This window comes from Spermophilus citellus (genome assembly GCF_964194105.1).
Source record: "Spermophilus citellus genome assembly, chromosome: 3".
NCBI classification, from domain to species: Eukaryota; Metazoa; Chordata; class Mammalia; order Rodentia; family Sciuridae; genus Spermophilus; species Spermophilus citellus.
In genome coordinates this window covers 34,074,515-34,099,743 of record NC_138184.1, presented here as the reverse complement: position 1 = coordinate 34,099,743, position 25,229 = coordinate 34,074,515, and the positions used below count along the sequence as shown (strand labels likewise).

General features: G+C 38.0%; 1 protein-coding gene across 2 annotated transcripts in view; it reads left to right on the top strand.

Annotated features, from left to right (window-relative positions):
• ZCWPW2 (zinc finger CW-type and PWWP domain containing 2) overlaps positions 1 to 25,229 on the top strand; it is a 147,963-nt gene that overhangs the window by 101,232 nt on the left and 21,502 nt on the right. The window contains exon 6 of one of the 2 annotated variants that reach the window (XM_081285003.1): positions 17,425 to 17,471. The exons of the other annotated variant lie outside the window; for it this stretch is intronic. Coding sequence (XP_081141129.1) covers positions 17,425 to 17,471 — 47 coding nt within the window. The remainder of the gene's footprint in view (positions 1 to 17,424; positions 17,472 to 25,229) is intronic. 2 annotated transcript variants of the gene reach the window in all.

Here is a 25,229-nt window from a genome sequence, read left to right as displayed (position 1 = left end):
CATTCAGAATGATGCTAGCCTGTGGCTTAGCATAGATTGCTTTTACAATGTTGAGGTATGATCCTGTTATCCCTAATTTTTCTAGAGTTTTGAACATATAGGGATGCTGTACTTTGTCGAATGCTTTTTCTGCATCTATCGAGATGATCATATGGTTCTTATTTTTAAGTCTACTGATGTGGTGAATAACATTTATTGATTTCCGTATATTGAACCAGCCTTGCATCCAAGGGATGAATCCTACTTGATCATGATGTACAATTTTTTTGATATGTTTTTGAATCCGATTCGCCAGAATTTTATTGAGGATTTTTGCATCTAGGTTCATTAGAGATATTGGTCTGTAGTTTTCTTTCTTTGAAGTGTCTTTGTCTGGTTTAGGCATCAGGGTGATATTGGCCTCATAGAATGAAGTTGAAAGTTCTCCCTCTTTTTCTATTTCCTGAAATAGCTTGAAAAGTATTGGTATTAGTTCCTCTTTAAAGGTTTTGTAAAACTCCGCTGTTTACCCATCCGGTCCTGACTTTTCTTGGTTGGTAGTCTTTTGATGGCTTCATCTATTTCATCCATTGATATTGGTCTGTTCAAATTGTGTGTATCCTCCTGAATCAGTCTGGGCAAATCATATGACTTAAGAAATTTATCGATGTCTTCACTATCTTCTATTTTATTGGAATATAGGGTTTCAAAATAATTTCTAATTGTCTTCTGTATTTCTGTAGCATCTGTTGTGATATTGCCTTTTTCATCCCATATGCTCGTAATTTGAGTTCTCTCTCTTCTTCTCTTTGTTAGCATGGCTAAGGGTCTGTCGATTTTATTTATTTTTTCTAAGAATCAACTTTTAGTTTTGTCAGTTTTTTCAATTGTTTCTTTTGTTTCGATTTCCTTAATTTCAGCTCTGATTTTATTTATTTCTTGCCTTCTACTTCTTTTGCTGTTGTTTTGCTCTTCTTTTTCTAGGATTTTGACATGAAGTATGAGATCATTTATTTGTTGGTTTTTTCTTTTTTTAAGGAATGAACTCCAAGCAATGAATTTTCCTCTTAGAACTGCTTTCAATGTGTCCCATAGATTCTGATATGTTGTGTCTGTGTTTTCATTTAACTCTAAGAATTTTTTAATTTCCTCCTTGATGTCTTCTAAAACCCATTGATCATTCAGTAACCTATTGTTCATTCTCCAAGTGATGCATGATTTTTCCTTCCTTCTTTTATCGTTCATTTTCAGTTTCATTCCATTATGATCAGATAAGATGCATGGTATTATCTCTACTCCTTTATATTGTCTAAGATTTGCTCTGTGACATAATATATGAACTATTTTTGAGAAGGATCCATGTGCTGCTGTGACAAAAGTGTAACTGCTTGATGTCGGGTGGTATATTCTATATATGTCAATTAAGTCTAGGTTGTTAATTGTGTTATTGAGTTCTATAGTTTCCTTATTCAACTTTTGTTTGGAAGATCTGTGCAGTGGTGAGAGAGGTGTGTTGAAGTCTCCCATGATTATTGTATGGTGTTCTATTAGACTCTTGAACTTGAGAAGAGTTTGCTTGATAAACAGCTGCTCCATTGTTTGGGGCATATATATTTATGATTGTTATGTCTTGTTGGTGTATAATTCCCTTGAGCAGTATGTAGTGTCCCTCTTTATCCCTTTTGATTAACTTTGGCTTGAAATCTATTTTATTTGATATGAGTATGGACACTCCTGCTTGTTTCCGCAGTCCATATGAGTGATATGATTTTTCCCAACCTTTCGCCTTCAGTCTATGTATGTCTTTTCCTATCAAATGTGTCTCCTGTAGGCAGCATATTGTTGGGTCTTGTTTTGTGATCCATTTAACTAGCCTGTGTCTCTTAATTGGTGAGTTTAAGCCATTAACATTTAGGGTTATTATTGAGATATGGTTTGTTCTTCCAGCCATATTTGTTTATTAATGTTACTAAACCTGATTTGTTTTCTTCTTTGATTATTTTCCCCCCTTTATTGTCCTACCTCCCACTGTTGGTTTTCATTGTCATTTTCCATTTCCTCTTCCTGTAATGTTTTGCCAAGGATTTTTTGAAGAGATGGTTTTCCTGCTGCAAATTCTTTTAACTTTTGTTTATCATGGAAGGTTTTTATTTCATCTTCCATCCTGAAGCTTAATTTTGCCGGATACACGATTCTTGGCTGGAACCCATTTTCTTTCAGTGTTTGAAATATGTTATTCCAGGATCTTCTAGCTTTCAGAGTCTGTGTTGAAAGATCAGCTGTTGTCCTGATTGGTTTACCCCTAAATGTAATCTGCTTCCTTTCTCTTGTAGCTTTTAAAATTCTCTCCTTATTCTGTATGTTGGGCATCTTCATTATAATGTGTCTAGGTGTGGATCTCTTATGATTTTGCACATTCGGCGTCCTGTAGGCTTCTAGGATTTGGGATTCTGTCTCTTTCTTTAAGTCTGGGAAGTTTTCTCGTATTATTTCATTGAATAGATTGTTTATTCCTTTGGTATGTTTATTCCTCTATGCCTTCCTGTATCCCAATGACTCTTAAGTTTGGTCTCTTTATGTTATCCCATATCTCTTGGATGTTCTGCTCATGGTTTCTTAACTGTCTTGCTGAGCTGTCTATGTTCTTTTCAAGTTGAAATACTTTGTCTTCATTGTCTGATGTTCTATCTTCTAAGTGTTCTACTCTGTTGGTCGTATTCTCAATTGAGTTTTTAAGTTGGTTTATTGCTTCCTGCATTTCTAGGATTTCTATTTGTTTTTTATTACCTCTATCTCCCTGTATAATTGATCCTTTGCTTCTTGGATTTGTTTATGTAATTCCTTGTCAAAGTGATCTTTCATTGTTTGATTTTGCTGTCTCATGTCTTCCTTGAGACTCCAGATCATCTGAAGCATGTATATCCTGAATTCTTTATCTGACATTCCATCTGTTGCTGCTATTACCTCTTCTAACGTTGAGTTGACCTGCATTGCTTGTGGTCCTTTCTTGCCTTGTATTTTCATACTGCTCGCATTTCTTTCTGCTTGGTAAAACTGTTGTGTTTTTTTAATTTTTCCCCCTATTTATTTATATTTCTCTTGTATAGTTGAAAAATCTCTCTTGCAGGGCGGGTAGTGGCTCTGCTCCTCCTCCAATTGGGGTTATCCGTCTACCACGCTGGCGGGCTGCTAGGCCTGCTCTGCCGGTCGGTCGCAGGTCTGCCCACCCTGCGGGCGCGGGTGGCAGCTCTGCTCTGCCCCCACTCCAATTGTGGTGACGTGACTACCATGCCCTCGCGTCGTTGGGCCTGATCCGGATGCGGGTGGCAGCTCTGCTCGGCCCATTCTCCAATTGGTGTGATGTGTCTACCACGCTGGCAGGCCTCTGGGCCTATTCCGCCAGTGGGTCGCAGGTCTGCCTACCTTGCGGGCTCGGGCGGCAGCTCTGCTCGGCCCCCACTCCAAATGGGGCTACCTGACTGCCACTCCAGCGGGTCGCTGGGCCTTTTCTGGACACGGGCGGCGGCTCTGCTCTGCCCACACTCTAACTAGTGTGACGTGTCTGCCTCGCCGGCCGGCCGCTAAACCCATTCCACCGGTGGGCCGCCGGTCTGCCTACCTTGCGAGCTCGGGCGGCGGCTCTGCTCGGCCCCCACTCCAAATGGGGTGACTTGACTGCCACGCCGGTGGGTCGCTGGACCTTTTCCGGGCACAGACAGCGGCCCCGCTCAGCCCCCACTCCAATCGGCGCGATGTGTCCACTATGCTGGCAGGTCACCGGGCCTGTCCCTCTGGTGGGTCGCAGGTCTGCCTACCTTGCAGGCTCGGGCGGCGGCTCTGCTCGGCCCCTACTCCAAATGGGGTGACTTGACTACCACACCATCGGGTCGCTGATCCTGTTCCAGGCATGGGCGGCTGCTCTCTTCGGCCCCAGCTGCAGTTGGGGTGACGTGATACCTCGCCAGAGGGTCGCTTGGCCTATTCCGGGCGCAGGCGGCAGCTCCACTCTGCCCCTCTGGCCCCCACAGCACCCAGCAGGACCCGGGCCGAGAAGCAGTTTCCGCGGGTTCCCCAGCCCTGGGCCAAAGCAGCTCCGGGAGCCAGAACCCGGCCGCTCCAAGCTCGGTGCACACTCTGCTAGGAGCAGGCTCTGAGAAGCAGTCTCCACGGGTTCCCCAGCCCTGGGCCAAAGCAGCACCGGGAGCCAGAACCCGACCACCCTGAGCTCGGTGCACGCTCTGCTAGGAGCAGGCTCCGAGAAGCAGTCTCCGCGGGTTCCCCAGCCCTGGGCCAAAGCAGCTCCGGGAGCCAGAACCCGGCCGCCCCGAGCTCGGTGCACGCTCTTCTAGGAGCAGGCTCCAAGAAGCAGTCTCCACAGGTTCCCCAACCCTGGGACAAAGCAGCTCCAGGAGCCAGAACCCGGCCGCCCCGAGCCTGGTGCACGCTCCGCTAGGAGCAGGCTCCAAGAAGCAGTCTCCGCGGGTTCCCCAGCCCAGGGCCAAAACAGTTCCGGGAGTCAGCACCCGGCCGCTTCGAGCCTGGTGCACGCTCCGCTAGGAGCAGGCTCCAAGAAGCAGTCTCCGCGGGTTCCCCAGCCCTGGGCCAAAACAGTTCCGGGAGTCAGCACCCGGCCGCTCAGAGCTCGGTGCACGGTCCGCTAGGAGCAAGCTCCAAGAGGCAGTCTCCGTGGGTTCTCTAGCCCTGAGCCTGAGCAATCTGTCTGGGAGTCGCAGGCAAATAACAGCCTGAAATCAACTGTTTCGTAGCTGAATGAGCTGAGATCAGTAGAAAACAGGGATGATTAGGTCAGCTCTCCAAGATGGCGGCCGCTGGCCTCCTCCGTTGTCCGACCGGTGTGGAGAACCGAACTGGACCGCTTCTCTCCTCCGTCTCAAACCCAGAACTCAGCACTGAGAACAGCCATTGCACCACTGGCAGGAGCCCACAGAATCCGCAGCGCTGCACCTTCTTGCCGCCACCTCATCGCTTCCCAGCGCTCGCTGCAGACTCCAGCCGCGGGGCGATCATCCGAACAAGCAGTGCGACCCTCCGTGCGGAGAAATCGCCCGAGACCGAGCCCCCGCAGCCGATCCTCGCGCGATGAAAATCCCTCCACTAGATTCTGGAGCACCTCAATTTCGCTGGAAATTCCCAACAAGATAGCCTTCAGCTGTTTTAACTCCTCATTCTCCTGCATAGTGACGTGGTACACGGGAGTGATGCACTCCCTTCGCCGCCATCTTCCTAGTCCCCAAAACATTTTTCTAATTCCCTGTATTTTAACATAAATAAGACTAAGTGTAGATTTGTTAGCACTTATCTTGCTCAGTATTTCTCTGAGTTTTTGGACCTGTATTTAGTGCCAGATATTAATTTAGGGGAAATTCTGTGAAATTGTTTTTCAAATCCTTTCTTTCCTGTCTCTCATTTTTCTTCTGGTACTCCTGTTATGTACAAATTACACTTTTGCACTGTAGAGAGCCATTTTGCTGTGCTGCCTTGTGTGGGCGTGAGCCTAATTCTTGGGCTGAGACCCAGTTCTTTGTTTTCAGCCACTCCCTAGAATACAATGTATCAATTGTCCAGCTCCTGGAACAAACTGTTTTCAAGAAGTGCTTGTTGCTTTGCACAAGCTGGAGCTGGGTGTCTCTTGCATTATGTGCAAGTGCTGGGTCTATCATTCTATTGGCTGCTGCTGTGTTGCTATGCACTCTTTGTCCAATGGTGTACGAGCAGGGCTGCAGCTGAAGTATATAAGGGGTGGTTTTTTCGGGCCCGGGCCCTTTTTCTCTCATCTATACCTCATGGAAGCTTCCAATAAAGTGTGTTAAAGAAGAATCCTGCTGTTGTCGTCTTTCCTGCCGGCGGGTAGACGCGACAAGTGGTGCCGAGACCCGGGAGAATCAGAACTTTCAGTCGACAGGAGTGGTGCACCGATCGTCCCGTGAGTGGACCCCTCGTCCCTGAGTGGACCCCTCGTCCCGTGAGTGGACCCCTCGTCCCGTGAGTGGACCCCTCGTCCCTGAGTGGACCCCTCGTCCCGTGAGTGGACCCCTCGTCCCTGAGTGGACCCCTCGTCCCGGAGTGGACCCCTCGTCCCGGAGTGGACCCCTCGTCCCGGAGTGGACCCCTCGTCCCGTGAGTGGACCCCTCGTCCCTGAGTGGACCCCTCGTCCCGTGAGTGGACCCCTCGTCCCTGAGTGGACCCCTCGTCCGTGAGCGGACCCCTCGTCCCCGAGAGCGGGACCCCGTAGGCCTCATATTTTATTGCAGCTGCAATGTGTGCTTTTACTTTTGTTTTCTGTGTTCTTTTTGTCGTCTGTGTCTTTTGTTTTCTGTGTTTTTCTTGTTGTTGTGTCAGGGGTGCCGCACCTTCAAGTCCGCTTTTCTCGGCCCTAGATGGTCTGTTACGCTCCAAGGGCCTGAAAGTGAAGCATAGCACTTTACAGAGATTGGTGCAATGTGTTGCTTCGGTATGGTTCTCTGCTTGTGGTTTCTCTGTCGCCTTAAGGCCCGCAATGCTCATGATAAGGCTATGCTCACACAAGCTCTTGCAGCTTTAGAAAATGGCAACTCACCTCAAGTTTGGCTTGCGCAAATTAAACAGTGAATCTTTGACATGGTCGTTGCACCCCAAGTTTACGGACATTGCACTGGGAACGACATGTCTCTTCTTGCTATTCTCTTAGTGTTGGAAAGCCCTTGCACTCTGCCGGCTTTACTGCCATTGCACGCAGATGGGTTTCCACACTAGTGCTTTTCTATCGCTTTAGGACCCGTGCCTTTCTTTTAGGGTGTTGCCAACTTGTTTGTCGTTGTATTTTTATAGCCACAGTTCAGCCTCAGAGACCTAATAATGACTGGCTGAGTAGATACCATTAAACGCCTTGGCAACAACGAGCTGATCTTGTAGTACCCAGAGACGGGCAACTTTCACGCTTGCACTGCAACCTAAGACAGGGGAATGGGGCCTCCCCAAGGACGGGTAAGCAATGTAAGGGCAGTGAACGACCTAAGACAGGGGCTACTTGATTCCCTTTGACGTGCAACAAACAAAAGGAAAACACTGCTGGCAGTGGATTCCCCCCGGCCCCCAGGGCTTGGATCCAGCCCTGAAGTTTATGCACGTCAAGGAGGCCAGCTCACAAGGCCTTGTAAGATCTGTGGTGTCTGTTTTCATATTCAGCCAATACCGGTCATGCGGGAACGTCCTGACCTGCTTGGGTCTGATAAAGTTCCTGGTTGAAGGCTTAGTATGAGTAATGGCAATTCACCTCTACTCTTGCCTGTATTGTTTTTAGAAAACAAAAGGGGGGAACTGTAGAGAGCCATTTTGCTGTGCTGCCTTGTGTGGGCGTGAGCCTAATTCTTGGGCTGAGACCCAGTTCTTTGTTTTCAGCCACTCCCTAGAATACAATGTATCAATTGTCCAGCTCCTGGAACAAACTGTTTTCAAGAAGTGCTTGTTGCTTTGCACAAGCTGGAGCTGGGTGTCTCTTGCATTATGTGCAAGTGCTGGGTCTATCATTCTATTGGCTGCTGCTGTGTTGCTATGCACTCTTTGTCCAATGGTGTACGAGCAGGGCTGCAGCTGAAGTATATAAGGGGTGGTTTTTTCGGGCCCGGGCCCTTTTTCTCTCATCTATACCTCATGGAAGCTTCCAATAAAGTGTGTTAAAGAAGAATCCTGCTGTTGTCGTCTTTCCTGCCGGCGGGTAGACGCGACATTGCACTTTTCTAGTTGTCTCATACTTCAGTATTCTTTCTCTCTCTTTTTTTGCCTCTTTTATTTTTGATTTTCAGTTTTTGTAGTTTCTATTAATATATCCTCAAGTTCAGAGTTTCTTTCTTCAGCTGTGTCTAGTTTTTTCATTAGCTCATCAGAAGTGTTCTTCCATTTCTTTTGATCCTCCAGCATTTTTTTTAATTCTTTCTTAGAATTGCCATCTCTTTGCTTATATTACCCACCAGTTCTTGCATGTCATCTGCTTTTTATATATTAACTATAATTGGCTTAAATTCACAATCTGATGATTACACTATTCCTACCAAATCTGATCCAGTTCTGATGCTTCTCTGTCTCTTCAATTTGTTCATTTTGCCTCTTCATATGCCTTATAATTTTTATTGAAAAATGAGCATGATGTCTTGAGTAATAGGAACTATAATCATAATCCTGTACTAGTACAATGCTAAGGCATGAGGGGAGGGGAAATATTCTATAGTCCCATGATTAGGTCTCATTTCTAGGCTATGAACTTTATGTTTCTTTTTTTCTTAATTCTCTTTTCTTTTTTCTTTTTTTTTTTTTTCATTCTTTTTCTTCACCTGTTTAGGTGTTAAAACGAAGGGGCTGGGATTGGGCATTTGCTTCACTCAGGTTAGTTAGGCTGTGATAAAAAACCAGTATGTTAGAGGGTTTCATTTGAGGATAGGCCTTGTTCAGTTTTAATTATTTGTCAGAATTAATATTTCTATCTTTTAATTATAATAAGATCCACTGGTTTTTTTTTTTTAATTTTCTTTATTGGTAGTGGGGATTGAACCCAAGTGTGTTTTAACCCTAATGTGCTTTGGCACATTTCCTCCTCATCCTGCTAAACCCCTGGGAGAATTTTCTCTATGCTACACAGTGAGAATGTGGTGGACCTCCTGGAGGAAAAACTCACAAAAGTGTTCCCAACTCTCCACCTATTTTTCATGACTGGAGTTTTTATCATTCAGGTTTGTCCATACTGAGCTTCCAGCAATATATCAGTTCAAGTTCAAGTTTTCCTATCCTTGTACAGTTTCCATGGAGATCTCAAGTAAGTAATGATTCTCTGTATTTGTGTATTTCTCCAAATTTTGTAGGACAGGTGTGCCATATGAAGTAAAGTCATTTTACTTCTCAGAGGGATCTAAGAATTGCTAATTTTTCAGTATGTTCAGCTTTTAACATGTTGGGATGAAGTAGCAACTTCTACTTCATCCCAGCATGTTAAAGTTGTTAAGACATACCAGCAGCTGGACTGTCTTCTACCTATTTAGGAAAGTAATCGAAGCTGTCACATTTAAAGCACAAACTAATAGTTTTTCAGAAGCTATCAATGGACATATTTTAAAAAAATATATATGGGGATGGGGGAGAAGCCATTGAATTATGTTTCCATTTATATTCCTCTCTAATATGGTTGTAATTTTTTTTAATTACCATCAATTTGGGGACCCAAAGCATAATTTCCTCTACTCATTTAGAACATTTTCATTTACTACCTGCTGCTCCTCTTTTGTACTTCAAAAATATGACTTGGATACAACTCAGAAGAGGAATAGATACTCTTCATTATCCAAATCTACATTGCATGTCAACTGTTTTTTTACTCTATTGTGAGAGTCCTCACATACAGAGATTTCTGAAGAAAAGCTTTCACACTAGAGAAAATTTGGCACTTAGAAAGTGGTTAATATTGCTGAAGTTGAACACTGACCTCCTATTATTAGTAGAGAAATCACTAATGGTCATAATGTTTCAAGTATTATTTAAGAATTTCCCTTTGGTGTTTAAAAATCACTGTGATTGATGCTTCCCAAGACGTTCTCCTGTTATTGGGAGATGATTCTACAGCTATTGAACATAAAAAGTTACTTGAACAACATTCTGGATATTTCTCTTCTTAATCTTCTCTATCTCTGTATTGGAAAATTCCCCTAAGAATGACTATATTTTGAGAGGAAATATAGCAAATGTCTATTATGTTTTTATTAACTCTCTGTATGCTAACAGAGTTGATTGAATCCCATTTTATTTTTTGAGTTGCTTTTCTCAGTTTTAATTATTTGTCAGGATTGATATTTCTATCTTTAATTATAATAAGATCCACTGTTTTTTTTCTTTATTGGTAGTGGGAACTGAACCCAAGTGTGCTTTAGTACTGAGCTACAACCACAGTCTTTTATTTTTTTGTTCTGAGAAAGGGTCTCAGTAAGTTTCTTAGGCTGTCTTAAAACTTTGTGATTCACAAGTCACTGGGATTATAAGCATGCACTACTTCACCTGGCGTCACTGATCCCTTTTATAAAACTAGAATATATTGTGGGATTTTGCCTAATTTTTTCTTATATCTTAAAATATTTTTCTATTTTATTATTACTCATTAATCTATCCAGTTATGTTTAAAAGACTTAAATAATTAAATAAAAGGATAGTGGATTAACCTAAAAAAGATGATTCAACAGTGAAATATATTATACTATTTTTCCTACTATTCCAAACGTTAAAATCTACCTTCATACATACACACCTACGTATCCATAGTATCTTATTTAAAATGGAAGTAAACAGTTGATTGTCTATTATTTTTCAGAAATTATTTTGGGAACTTTTTTAACATGAATTTTATTATTTAAATCTCCCAATATATCAATGAGGTAATAATTATACCTCTAGTTTATCAATAAACTGAGGGTCTAAGAATATATATATGTTGTCTTATATCTTGTAGCTTATACTAAGTAAATGCTTAGTTTATGTTAATAAATTTCATTACCTTGTTGGGTAAAATGTATATTTCAGATTGATGTAAGATTTTGGATAAAATGCATGTATACTTGTTATAAATTATATCAAGTACCCACTGCATGTAAAATTTTGTCTCTACTTTTGAGAAATAATCTAGTCTTGCAGAATTCTTAGACATATGCAAAAGTAACAATAATATGAGGAAGAAATTTCCATAGCTTAAGAGGACTATGAATTTGCAAAAGAAGTGGAGATGTTTCTTAGTTGGAGGAATCATCTCTAATGGTGGATGGTCTTGTACTTTTATCAGTGGGGAGAACAGGTATTTCAGGAGGAAAGATCATCTCAAGCATATATTTAGATATGTAGAAGGAGTGTTTATGTATAACAGTTGTAACTATGAATATGATTAACAGCTTAGGGGATTTTCATGTTTGATACCAAATAATTTTTGTCAAAATATGAGCACACATATATTGAACATACCAAAATAATATCCTGGAATAGTTTTCTATAATCAATTTAGTTACTAATTATTCTGGTTTTAGTAATAGTAGCATAAAAAAGGATTGGTAGTCCCCATTCTTTTTTATCGATTTATTTATATATGATAGTGTAATGCATTACAATTCTTATTACACATATAGAGCACAATTTTTCATATCTCTGATTGTACGCAAAGTATATTCACACCAATTCGTGTCTTTTATACATGGACTTTGGATAATGATGTCCATCACATTTCACCATCGTTTCTAACCCCTTGCCCTCTCCCTTCCCCTCCCATCCCTCTGCCCTATCTAGAGTTTATCTGTTCCTCCCTTGCTCCCCCTCCCTACCCCATATGAATCAGTCTTTTTATATCAGAGAGAACATTCCTCATTTGTTTTTCTGTAATTGGCTAACTTCACTTAGCATTATCTTCTCTAACACCATCCATTTACCTTCAAATGCCATAATTTTATTCTCTTTTATTGCTTAGTAATATTCTATTGTGTACGTATGCCACATTTTTTTATCCACTCATCTTTTGAAGGGCATATAGGTTGGTTTCATAGTTTAGCTATTGTGAATTGTGCTGCTATAAACATTAATGCAGCTGTGTCCCTGTAGTGTGCTGTTTTTAAGTCCTTTGTGTATAGACCGAGAAGAGGGATAGCTGGGTCAAATGGTGGCTGCCATTCTGACTGGAGTGAGGTAAAATTTTAGAGTGGTTTTGATTTGCATTTCTCTAACTGCTAGTGATATGAACGTTTTTAAATATATTTGTTGATTGATTGTATATCCTCTTCTGAGAAGTGTTTGTTCAAGTCCTTGACCCAATTATTGATTGGGTTATTCATTTTTGGTGCTTAGCTTTTTGAATTCTTTATATACCCTAGAGATTAGTGCTCTGTTATGTAAGGTGTAAAGATTTGCTCCCAAGATGTAGGCTCTCTATTCACCTCACAGATTGTTTTTCTGAGAAGAAACTTTTTTGAATCCATCCCATTTATTGATTTGTTATTTTAATTATTGCACTACAGGAGTCTTATTAAGGAAGTTGGGGCCTAATCCCACATGATGGAGATTAGGGCCTACTTTTTTTTCTATTAGACACAAGGTCTCTGGTTTTATTCCTAATCCTTGATCCATTTTGAGTTGAGTTTTGTGCATGGTGAGAGATAGGAGTATAATTTCAATTTGTTGCATATGGATTTCCAGTTTTCCCAGCACCATTTGTTGAAGAGGCTATCTTTTCTGCAATGCATGTTTTTGGCACCTTTGTCTAATATAAGATAATTGTAATTTTTTGGGTTAGTCTCTGTGTACTCTATTCTGTACCAGTGGTCTACCAGTCTGTTTTGGTGCCAATAACATGCTGTTTTTGTTACTACTGCTCTGTAATACAGTTTAAAGTCTGGTACAGTGATGCCACCTGCTTCATTCTTCCTGCTAAGGTTTACTTTAGCTATTTTGGATCTCTTATTTTTCCAGATGAATTTCATGGTTGTTTTTTCTATTTCTATGAGGAATGCCATTGGGATTTTGATCAGAATTGCATTAAATCTGTATAGTGCTTTTGGAAGTATGGTCATTTTGATAATATTAATTCTGCCTATCCAAGGGCAAGTTGGCTCTTTCTATCTTCTAAGGTCTTCTTTGACTTCTTTATTTAGGGTTCTGTAATTTTCATTATGTAAATCTTTCATTTTCATTAAGTTGATTCCCAAGTATTTTTATCTATTTTGAGGCTATTGTAAATGGGGTAGTTTTCTTCATTTCCCTTTCTGAGGATTTGTCACTAATATACAGAAATTCTTTTGATTTATGGGTTGTTGACTTTATATCCTGCTACTTTGCTGAATTCATTTACTAGTTCTAGAAGTTTTATGGTCGAACTTTTAGGGTCTTGTAGGTATAGAATCATATCATCAGCAAATAGTGCCAATTTGAGTTCTTTTCTATGTGTATGTCTTTAATTTCTTTCATCTGTCTAATTTCTCTAGCCAGTGTTTCAAGAACTATGTTAAATAGAAGTGGTGAAAGAGGGTATCCCTGGTTTGTTTTTGTTTTTTTTTTATTTTTATTTTTATTTTTTTTTTTTACAGTTTTTAGAGGGAATGTCTTCAATTTCTCTCCATTTAGAATGATGTTGCCCTGGGGCTTAGCATAGATAGTCTTTATGATGTTGAGATATGTTCCTGTTATGCCTTATGTTTTCTGGTGTTTTGAACATAAAGGGATGCTGTATTTTGTCAAATGCTTTTTCTGCATCTATTGAGATGATCATATGGTTCTTATTTTTAAGTCTATTGATGTGATGAATTATATTTATTGATTTCTTTATGTTGAACCAAACTTGCATCCCTGGGATGAATCCTACTTGATCTTGGTGCACAATCTTTTTGATATATTTTTTGTATTAGATTTGCTAGAATTTTATTGAGAATTTTTACATCTATGTTCATTAGAGATATTGGTCTGACGTTTTCTTTTTTTGATGTGTTGTTTTCTGGTTTTGGAATCAGGGTAATATTGGCCTCATAGCATTAGTTTGGAAGTGCTGCCTCTTCTTCTATTTCCTGAAATAAATTGAAGAGTATTGGTAGTAGGTCTTCTTTAAAGATCTTGTAGAACTTCGCTGTGTATTCATCCAGACCTGGGTTTTTCTTGGTTGGTAGACTTTTGATGGCATCTGCTATTTCATCACTTGAAATTGATCTGTTTAAATTGTGTATATCAACCTGATTCAATTTGGGCAAATTATATGACTCTAGAAATTTGTCAATGCCTTCGATATTTTCTATTTTATTGGAGTACAAGTTTTTAAAATAATTTCTAATTATCTTCTGTATTTCTGTAGTGTTTGTTGTGATATTTCCTTTTCTATTACGTATGTTAGTGATTTTCTCTCTCCTTCTCTTCATGAGCATGGCTAAGGGTCCGCCAATTTTATTTATTTTTTCAAAGAACCAACTTTTGTTCTGTCAGATTTTTCAGTTGTTTCTTTTGTTTCAATTTCATTGATTTCAGCTCTGATTTTAATTAGTTCGTGTGTTCTGCTGCTTTTTTCTTGGCCTTTGAGATGTGACATTAAGTCATTCATTTGTTGACTTTTTTTCTTTTAAGGAATGAACTCTATACAATGAACTTTCCTCTTAGAACTGTTTTCAAAGTGTCCCAGAGATTTTGATATGTTGTATCTATGTTCTCATTCACCTCTAAAATTTTTTTAATCTCGCCCTTGATGTCTTCGGCAGCCCATTGTTCATTCAGTAGCATATTATTTAGTCTCCAGGTGTTGGAGTGGATTTTATTTCTTACTTTATCATTGATTTCAAATTTTATTTCATTATGATCTGATAGAATTCAGGGTAGTTTCTCTACTTTGTATATTTCCTAAGAGTTGCTTTGTGGCATTGTATATGGTCTATTTTAGAGAAGGATCCATGTGATGCTGAAAAGAAAGTGTATTCTCTCATTGAAGGATGAAATATTCTATATATGTCAGTTAAGTCTAAGTTATTGATTGTATTATTGCGTTCTAGAATTTCTTTGTTCAGCTTTTGTTTGGAAGATCTATCTAGTGACAAAAGAGGTGTGTTAAAGTCACCCAAAATTACTTGTTGTGGTCTATTTGACTCTTGAACTTGAGAAGATTTTGTTTGATGAATATAGATGCTCCATTGTTCGGGGCATATATATTTATAATTTTTAAGTCTTGTTGGAGTATGGTTCCTTTGAACAGTATGTAGTGTCCTTCTTTATCCTTTTTGATTGACTTTAGTTTGAAGTCTACTGTATTTGATATGAGGATGAAACCCCCTGCTTGCTTCCATAGTCCATGTGGTGAGTGGTATGATTTTTCCCACCCATTCACCTTAAGTCTATGGATATCTTTTTTTATGTGATGAGTCTCTTGGAGGCAGCAGATTGTTGGGTCTTTTTTTTTTTTTTTTTTTTGATCCAATCTGCTAGTCTATGTCTTTTGATTGGTGAATTTAGTCCATTAGCATTCAGGGTTATTATTGAGACATGATTTGGATTCCCAGCCATTTTTGTTTATTTTTGATATTTAATGTGACTTGTTTTCTCTTCTGGTTAGATTTTTCTTTAGTGTAATACCTGCCTCTGCTGATTTTCAACATTGTTTTTTATTTCCTTTTCTTGGAATATTTTGCTGAGGATGTTCTGTAGTGCAGCCTTTTAGTTGTAAATTCTTTTAACTTTTGTTTATCATGGAAGGTTGTTATTTCATCATCAAATCTAATGCTTAGTTTTGCCAGATATAAGATTCTTGATTGGCATCCATTTTCTTTAAGAGCTTAGGTATATGTTTTTCCATGATCTCCTGGCTTTGAGGATTTAGGTTGAAAAATCTGCTGATATACAAATTTGTCTCCCCCATATGTAGTCTGATTCCTTTCTCTGCGGCATTTAAGATTCTATCCTTATTCTGTATGCTAAGCATTTTCATTATAATGTGACTTGGTGTAGATCTGTTGTAATTCTGTACATTTGGTGTTCTGTAAGCCCTTTGTATTTGGTTTTCCAATCTGTTCTGCATGTTTGGGAAATTTTCTGATATTATCTCATTGAAGAGATTGTACATTCCTTTGGTTTGAAACTCTGTGAAAGAACTATCAAGGCTTGCCATTGGAGAAAATGCCCGTTTATTGAGGAACAGCTCTACATATTTATAGAGCCAGGGCGGTTTGACAGTTATGACAGAATGGTTTGACAGTTAGCATGGGGTGCTTTCTGATTGGTGGGTAAGGATCATGTGAGCCAGCAGGGCTGGTCTGATTGGTGGGTAAGGATCATATGAGCCAGCAGGGCTTACCATTGGACGGCTCTTCTTGGGGGGTGGAAAAGTTAATCTTTGGAGCCAGGGCAACTCCCAACACTCTGTGCCTTCCTCCATCCCAATAACTCTTAGATTTGGTCTTTTGATGTTGTCCCATAATTCTTGAATGTTCTGTTCATGGTCTTTTACTATCTTCACTGTGTGGTCAACTTTATTTTCCATATTGTATACTTTGTCTTCATTATCTGACATTCTTTCTTCCAAGTGGTCTAGTGTGTTGGTTATGCTTTCTATTGAGTTTTTTATTTGATTTATTGTATCCTCCATTTCAAAGATTTCTGAGTATTTTTTTTCAGAGTCTCTCTCTCTCTCTTGAAGTAATCTTTTGCTACCTGTATTTGCTCTCTTATCTCATTGTTGGAGTGATCAATTTTTGCCTGTATTTGCTCATTTAGGTCATTCTTTAATTAACAAATCTTTAATTATGAACCTTCTGAACTCCTTCTCTGACATTTCATCAACTTTGCTGTCCATGGGTTCTGTTATTATAGTGTCCTGTTTCTTCGGGGCACTTTCCTCCCTTGTTTTTTCATGTTGTCTGGTCCATGTGTCTTCCTTTCTTGCAGTGTGGATCTAGATATTACAGTTTCTTCCCTATATTTTTGCAGTACCCATGCAGACTGTCTTTACCTCACCTTGATGTTGGGCTTCCAGACCCTGATGGTGTCCCTCAATGTATGCTACTGCATCCTGGACCTGGGTCCTGAACAAGTTGCCCTGAGTGGATCTGGACCTCTGGGCTTGAACTCTTCTGGTAGTCTGCTGGTCGGAAGGGGCAGTCCTGTGCCAGAGTCTGGGCTCTGGCTGGTGTCTGCCTCACTTTGAGGGGTGGACCAGGCCTATTGTGAGCCTGGGTCCCACACAGTCCTGGGCCACTGGGCTTGACCCCCCGCTATAGTCTGCTGGTAGAAGGGGCAGTCCTGCCACAGAGGCTAGGTTCTGGTGGGTGACTGTCCCGCACAGGCTCCGTACTGCCCATTGTTTTTGACTCTTTTCTGAGGCACTATTGGCACCTCTTTGGCCCCAAATGAAGGCAGCAGACATCCTGGGATGATTAGGGGTTTGTAGTCAGAATAGGTCTGGTCCAGCTGCAATACCTTAGGCAGATTATTTAATGTAGCTTTGCATCAAACTTATCAGTTCCCTTAGATGTAAAGTAAGGATGACTGCATGCCTTACAACGTTCTCATGTGGATTATATAAAGTACCATTTATATGAAGTTCTTACCCCATGTCCAGCATATAGTAGATCTACAAGTGGAGGTAGCTGGGATTTAATTCTAGATCCTATATATCCTATATACTGCACAGAGGCAGACCAGAACTTAGAAATCAGCTATACTTAATGCTAATATGAGGAAGTCCAATTAACCAATAAAATTAAAGGGAAAGGGTTTTTCAAATAAGTGTATGAATCTCTAGTATTATTACATGTGAGTTACTTAGTGAATTTATTAGCATTTTAGTTTAAAGGACTGAAAACAAAGTATTGTTGTTACAGTATTAGAAAGTAGAAAATTCTGTGTAACACTGTGTTTATCAGAACAGGAGCATAGGTACTTTTTTGAAGCAGCCACGTTTTATTATCTTACAGATAAATCCAAAGCAGATGCCAAAGTTTCTGTGGTGGCCAAGAAAAGGGTAAGATCATGTTTTATTAGTATAAAATAAATAAGCTTTAAATTCTGTTTGACTAATACTATTTAAAAAATATTAAATGATTTAAAAATAATTATATATATTCTATTTTTTCTTATAAATATTGTTGAGTATATATTTTTCTTAGGCTGACACTATTAAATTAATATTTGTGGTTACTTATATTAGCATTAAAGAATTAGAAATTAGACTTATAAGTAAACAATTACTTTTGTTTAAATTACATTTTATATACATACTCATATAAACTAAAATATTTTTTCTTGCTTATCATGTTACTATAAGGTGTGCAAGGAATCTCATGGGGAAATTAAAGTTCTCATTTTAATATGGATTTTACTTTAAATGTAACTGGAGCAGAACATTAGGTATTTGAACAAATCTGTAGAACACAAAAACTTTTTAATGAAAAGTTATAAAATTGATGGAATTTTTAAAGAGTTTTTTAAAATTTAAAATATTTTCCTAAACATTAGAAAAATGTCTAATTCCACTTTCAAAAATATGATTGGGATAGCATAAACCTTGACATTCTTCTCCAGTGACCATGCTCTTACAGGACACTTCTGGGGGGAAAAAAGGAGTTGATGCCTTAAACTAATTCTTCTGAACATATATTAGAATCACAAGAAAAGAAATTGTGCTGGACACTATGTTGAGTGGTGGGGTTCAGGCATGACAGACCCAGGGACGGTCAAATGTAACATGAAGTAACAGAGAAGATTATTAGGCATGAATTTAGAGATGCCTGGGCAATGGGATGAATATCCTTTTTATAATATGATAATACTTTTTAGTAGTCCTTTTAGAAATCATATCTTATTATTATTTTGCTTTTTGGTTTGTAAAAGGAATCTGGACATTTAACTGGCTAAATAATGTTGATACTCCTTTACAGGAAAGAATTCATTCTCACAAAAGACACAATTACCCTTTATGAAAAAAAGAGAGAATAGAACTTTTATGTATATCTGGAGATTTGGCAGAGGTAGTGAGGTAGTATTGCAGTGTTACCATGGATAGAACTATTTATTTCAATCTCTGCTAAAGGATATTTAGCATAAAAAATATAGTGATTGTAACAACAAACTTTTTAAAATATTTTTTTAATATTGCTTTATTTTTACCAATTCTTCTCAAAAAGTACACTACTGTTTCTAGGAAAGTGTCATTCAAAGTGTGGTATGCAGTTAAGTACAGAAAGTGAGACATTTAGGGATTTATTTAGTAACTTGTCGGATTAATTTTTGTCTATCGAATCTAATAATAAAATGGAGATAATGTTTATATATCATTGTTTTTATTTTACATTTTCCCCAGAAACTCACTTTCATTTTATAAAATAAACTTTTTCATTTTATAAAAGTATAGATCTCAGACAAGGTTGAAAAACTGGTTCTTTACACTGGTAGTTTAAGAGATACTGCCTATGAGACATTTCAGGAATTTGTAGCAATGCTTTGGGTTATTGTAATTTTAGGAAATACAGGGAATGCAAGGAATTTTATTGGGCAAGGGCTAGGGACACTAGATAAACTAAAATGCAACAGATGAGAACTGTGTAACAACTATACAACATTTGAAGTTTCTTTTGAATGTTCAGCTGTACTAAACCAACTACAAAATAATATAGTGATTTAATACAAAATAATACTGAAACATGATATGTTAAGCAAAAATTCAAGGAGTTTTTCAGAAGACTTTTTATGGAGAGGGAAGCTGATATGAAATAAACTTGTTGCTCTTGAACTTACTGAATAATGACTTAATTTCTACTCAACATGTTGTATCATTTCTGAATATATATTTAGCTTTAAAAGACAGGAATGCAGTTACTGAGAAACCATGGAAAGCATTTACAAATGCAAGATGCTTTTTAATATTCTAAAAACAAATATTATTAGTAAGTTGACAGAATGGATAAAATAGATTGATTTCATTGAATCTGAAAAGATAAATATTTGGAAATATAGTATTGCTAGGCTTTATAACTCTTCTAACTGCTTTAGCATAATGATAAGAAATATATGGTATAAAAATTATACACTAAGATTGCTTTTGGATAGCCTGTTGTTTTTCACTCTTACTTAGATATTATCCACAAAGCTCTACCTTACAGTTCTTTGTTACATCTTCTTGTTCCAAATTATCATTAAGCTATTCTTCCCTCCCCTTTGAAAATTATGGTCAAGTTATTTCAAGTACTGGAGATAATGTGTGCCCTTACATGTTGTAGAATTTTCAAAAAAGATTTATTTTCTGTGATATTTTGTTAGTAGGTCATCCCATGTCATAGTCCAGAAAATTATTTTCCCCATAAGGAATTCTGTTGCTCAGTTCATTTGGGAGATTATCACATTTTCTTATTTTGATAGTTGGATGATATGCAATTTATTTTGGAAGCTATTTCTATTCCATTAATACTACTTTCTTTTCTCCTCTGTCATATACAAATATTTAATCTGCTATTACTTAATAGTGGTTTCTATTCTTATAGCTATGATTACTTCTGTTAGTACATTTTTCTATAGATCTTACACAGAATGGCTTTGTTAATATTATTTAATTATATCCAAACTTATTAATGATAGGAATAACTAGTATTTCTTATTGCTTATGTCTTCAAATATAGTTGTTCTAAAGCATATACATATGGAAATATAGTTCATCATAAGTATGTTACTTTTAAATTAATTATAATTTTTTGAAATAGTTTATGTCACCAACTATATTAAGTAGGGTACAGACTATAATTCTGCAATAAGGAAACTCCAATTTACAGTGAGTCATGCAAAATAAAAGTTTATTTCTTTATCATGTATCTGACCAAAGATAGGCTGCTGGTCCACTTTGAGAGGAGACCTTGCCCTATAAAACCATTCAGACTGGCAAGTTTCCTAGGGTGTGGTTTTATATGGTCAAAGGTTGAATATACTGTCACATCACATTTACATTCTTACTCATGGAAGAAAAATAAACTGGAAGAGAAGTACGAACAATTAGCTGAAGAAGAAAACATGAACTTGATGCTGCACATGTCACTTTACTCACTTCCTATTGGCCTACATTTAGTAATATATGGTCATATCCAATAGCAAGGGGAAGAAGGAGAATAGAGCTTCCAGTGGGCTAGCTTGAGGGAGAGATTCTGTTGCTAACAGGAAGAAGAGAAGCCTAGATACTGGGTTACCATTAGAGAGCTATGAGTTTCATTTCAAGATAAGAAATGGAATATTTCAGAGTATTTGTTATTAAAAGGGACATTATAGGGTTAAAAATACTAACATACTATTGTATTTACCCTTACAATATTAAAGGGGAATAGATTTTATCAGTTGTTTTTAGGGTATTTAAGTTGCCATAAGGGTATTTAAGGTGGCTAACAGAGAAGTGTCAGAGCCAGAATAGGATCTAGTTTTGATGATTCCATAACACAGCATGCTTTAACTGTTCTTTGTTTTCTAAATCACTGTAGTACCCTTCTTTTGGAGTCTAACTTTGAACTTACAAATGGACACAGTCCTAGTTAAAAATATGTCTTCATCTGTATAGCATTTTCAGATAACAAAGCATTCCAAACATGTCTTTCAATTTAGACCCTTGGAGAAAGGAAGAGCAGACATTATCATCTTCATATGAAGGGTCAATTACAGTAAAAGAAATTAAGGAATTTGTCCTATATATTATTCTTCAGATACTATTATTTAACTTTATTAGTTTTCCTTGATTATGTAGCACATGACTATACTTAAACTAACAGATATAGACCTGGTTTTAGCCTTCTGCATAACATGCCACAGCAGATATACCCAGGTTTTTAGTCAATAAGTCCTATGTTGATGAACATGGTATTTTCAAATTGGTATTGTGGAATGTTTCTGCCACAAGTAATGCTTTAATAAACATGTGTGCATGTGCATGCTATTATTTCTGCAGGATAATTCCCAAAGAGGGATGGCTAGATCAAAGCCAATCTCCATGTCATCCTGCCTCCCTTGAGAGGACCTTGAGAGATATGTTACGCTGTGTATTGGCCTATGTTAAGTTTTAGTAGTATTTGCAGCAACTTACTGGAACCAAGACATAAGAATATTGCCATCAAGATATCATTACTAAGTGCCCACTAGGAAGGGTGCTTCTACATCTAGCAACAAGCCACTTGCCATTCATCTAGTTCATCTCACTTAGAACATATGATGAGCTGAATAGTGTAAGTGCACCTCACTGATCAATTCTGCCCCAATGGCAGTAGTCTGAAAGAAAAAGAGTCTGAGTGAGCCAGACTAATTTCTCGAGTTCCACTTAATTAAGTACAAGGGGTAGATCTAGATCACCTCCAAGTCCTTCCCTACTCCAATATCCCATAAACTATAAAGTATAACAGCTCAGCAAGTACTTTAAGAGTGTCAAGGGACCTGTGCACACCAAGGTTAATATTCACAAAAAATATATGAGATAACTGGGCCTAGAACTAAAGAATAAACCAGTAGTGCTACAACAACAAAGATGGGGTAGGTGATGGTGCTACCTGTTTTAAATTTTGGAATATGGTTGAGTACATACACACATTACATATATATGTATTTATAATTTGCAGGGAAATGGATGGCACTAGAGCAGATTATGCTAAGTGAAGCTAGCCAATCCCTAAAAAACAAATGCCAAATGTCATCTTTGATATAAGGAGAGCAACTAAGAATAGAATAGGGAGGAAGAGCATGATAAGAACATCACCGGGGCTGGGGATGTGGCTCAAGCGGTAGCGCGCTCGCCTGGCATGCGTGCGGCCCGGGTTCGATCCTCAGCACCACATACAAACAAAGATGTTGTGTCCGCCGAGAACTAAAAATAAATATTAAAAAAAATTCTCTTCTCTCTCTCTCTCTCTCCTCTCTCACTCTCTCTTAAAAAAAAATAATAATAAAAAAAAGAACATCACCATTAAACAGGGTCAAGAGGGGGGAGGGAAAGAGAGAGAGAAGGGAAATTACATGGTAAAGGAAGGAGACCCTCATTGTTATACAAAATTACATATAAGAGGAAGTGAGGGGAAAGGGGAAAAAAACAAAAGAGAGAAATGAATTACAGTAGATGGGGTAGAGAGAGAAGATGGGAGGGGAGGGGAGGCGAGGGGGGATAGTAGAGGATAGGAAGGGCAGCAGAATACAACAGACACTAGTATGTCAGTATGTAAAAAAGTGGATGTGGAACCGATGTGAATCTGCAATATGTATACGGGGTAAAAATGGGAGTTCATAATCTGCTTGAATCAAATGTATGAAATATGATATCTCAAGAGCTTTGTAATGTTTTTAACAACTAATAATAAAAAAATATAAAAATTAAAAAAAAATAAAAATCTAATATACAAAGCAATTATAGTAACATATAGTTTCTATATTATAATAATAGGTACTTATTTAATAAATGCTAGTACTATCCTTTCTAATTTCCACTAAGGAAGAATTAGGAAGTATGGTTTTAAGAAAATTAAACATTTTCAGATTTATGATAATATCATAGGGGCTGGAGATAGCTCAGTGGTAGAGTGCTTTGTCTAGCATGCCTAAGGCCCTGAGTTTAATCCCCAACACCACAAAAATAATAACAATCAAATAAAGCTGTCTGTTTGACTTGTAAAAAATAAACAAACAAAACCAAAACTAAATATAATAGTATCATAGTTCTAATAGGATTGGGTAGAAGCCTTTTTTGTAAGTAGGTCCCAATTTTAATATTTTTTCTAATATGATAACATAATATTTGAAGTCCAGAATTTTAGAATCATTTAAAAGCCACAATCTTCCCATATTTTATTGGTGAGTTATAGTCTTATACAATGGTAAGATTTATTGTTACATATTAGTATATGCACACAGATTATAGCAATACAATTTGACTAATATCATTCCAAGTATTTACCCTTGCCCTTCCGTCTGCCCTCCCACTGGTATCTTTCTTGTACTGATCTCCCCTCAATTTGAATGAGCTACTACCACCACCACCACCTTTCTTTCCCATTTCCTCTCTAGCTTCCACATAGGAGACTAAGTATATGGCCATTGACCTTCTGAGTTTGGCTTATTTCTCTTAATATAATATTCTCAAGTTACATCCATTTTCCTGTAAGTGACATAATTTCATTTTTCCAAAAATCACCATCTGAATTAAACCAATTTAACTTAATGTATTTATGTACAGTCATTTCTATATTTTTCTGTATATTTCTGTGTTTATTTTCATAATTTTAATTGTTGATTACAATATTTTTAATGTTTTTATTTATTATATCACAAAACTTTTCATGTTGTTTTATGGATTTTAATACTGTGTTACTAAGCTTTTTGTCACTGGAACAAAATAACTGAGGAAACAACTATGAGGAGGAAAAGTCTATTTGGGGCTCATGGTTTCAGAGGTTTCAGTTCATGGTCACTGACTCCAGTCCCTTGCACCTAAGGTGAAGCAGAATATCATGGTGGAAGAGCATGGTAGAGCTGTCGGCTCATGGCAGCTAGAAAGCAGAGAGAAAAGAGGTGAAGGGAGATGGAAGGGGCATTGGACAAGATGTAGTCCCCAGTGGCACTCTCCCAAGGATTTAGTCCCTTCATCTAGGCTCCACCTCTTACAGATTCCAACACCTCCCATTATTTGTCCTTTCAAATTATTAATTCATCAACTGGATTAATTCACAGATACTTAGAGCCTTCATGATCTAATCATTTTTCAAAAGCCCCATTTCTCAGAAATGCTACAATAGGTATCAAGCTTTTAATATATGAACTTTGAGGGGGGTGTTTCTAGATCAAAGCCAGAACAATTACTTTAAGATTAGCATTTTTCCCCTCAATTAGAAAAGGAGCATTGTGTGAAAAAAAATACAGATATGTTTTCTCCAAGCTGTAATTTCAGTCCTAAAAGAGAATAACTGCTAACAATATATATGCACATGTATATGCATGTCTAAACATGTCTTATGTACAAATACTTATTAGTAAACAAAATATAACATGTAGACAGTAAAATTTATAAACAGTTCATAAGCTTTAAATTGTGTGCAATTCTGGCATGAAGTCTTGTTATAACCTTCTGAGAATGTGAATTATCTCTTTGTTTAGCATATCGACACTCTGTGTCCTACCCCCATTAGTTACTTCATAGCTATTTGCATTACCAGATTTTTGAGATATTGCAATGCCTATATTCTGATAACCCTCACTGTATTTAATAATGGTCTCAAAGCACAAGAGCACTGATGCTGGCAATTTGAACATGCCAAAAAGAAGCTTAAAATGTTTCTTTTAAGTAAAAAGATGAAAGTTCTCAACTTTGTGTGTGTGTGTGAGTGAGAGAGAGAGAGAGATACTGGGATTGAACCCAGGGGTGCTCTACCACTGCCATACTTCCCCAACCCTTTTTGCTTTGAGAGAGGGTCTTAGTTGCCCATTCTTGCCTTAAACTTGTAATCTTCTGCCTTGTCTCCTGAGTAGCTGGGATAACTTGCATGTGCCACAGCATCTGGCCTCTCTATTTTCTTTACTGCGTGGTTAGTGATCCTTCATTACTCCAATTTTTAAAAAATTATTTTGATCATTCTTACCTGTTGACTTTTTCCTCATGAATCTTAGACTTATTTGGTTAGGTCCTAAGAAGAATTCTGTTAAGGGACTGATTGGTATTATAAAAGATCTATGTGCTAATTTAGGGAGAAAATAAATTTTTATAATAATCAAATACATT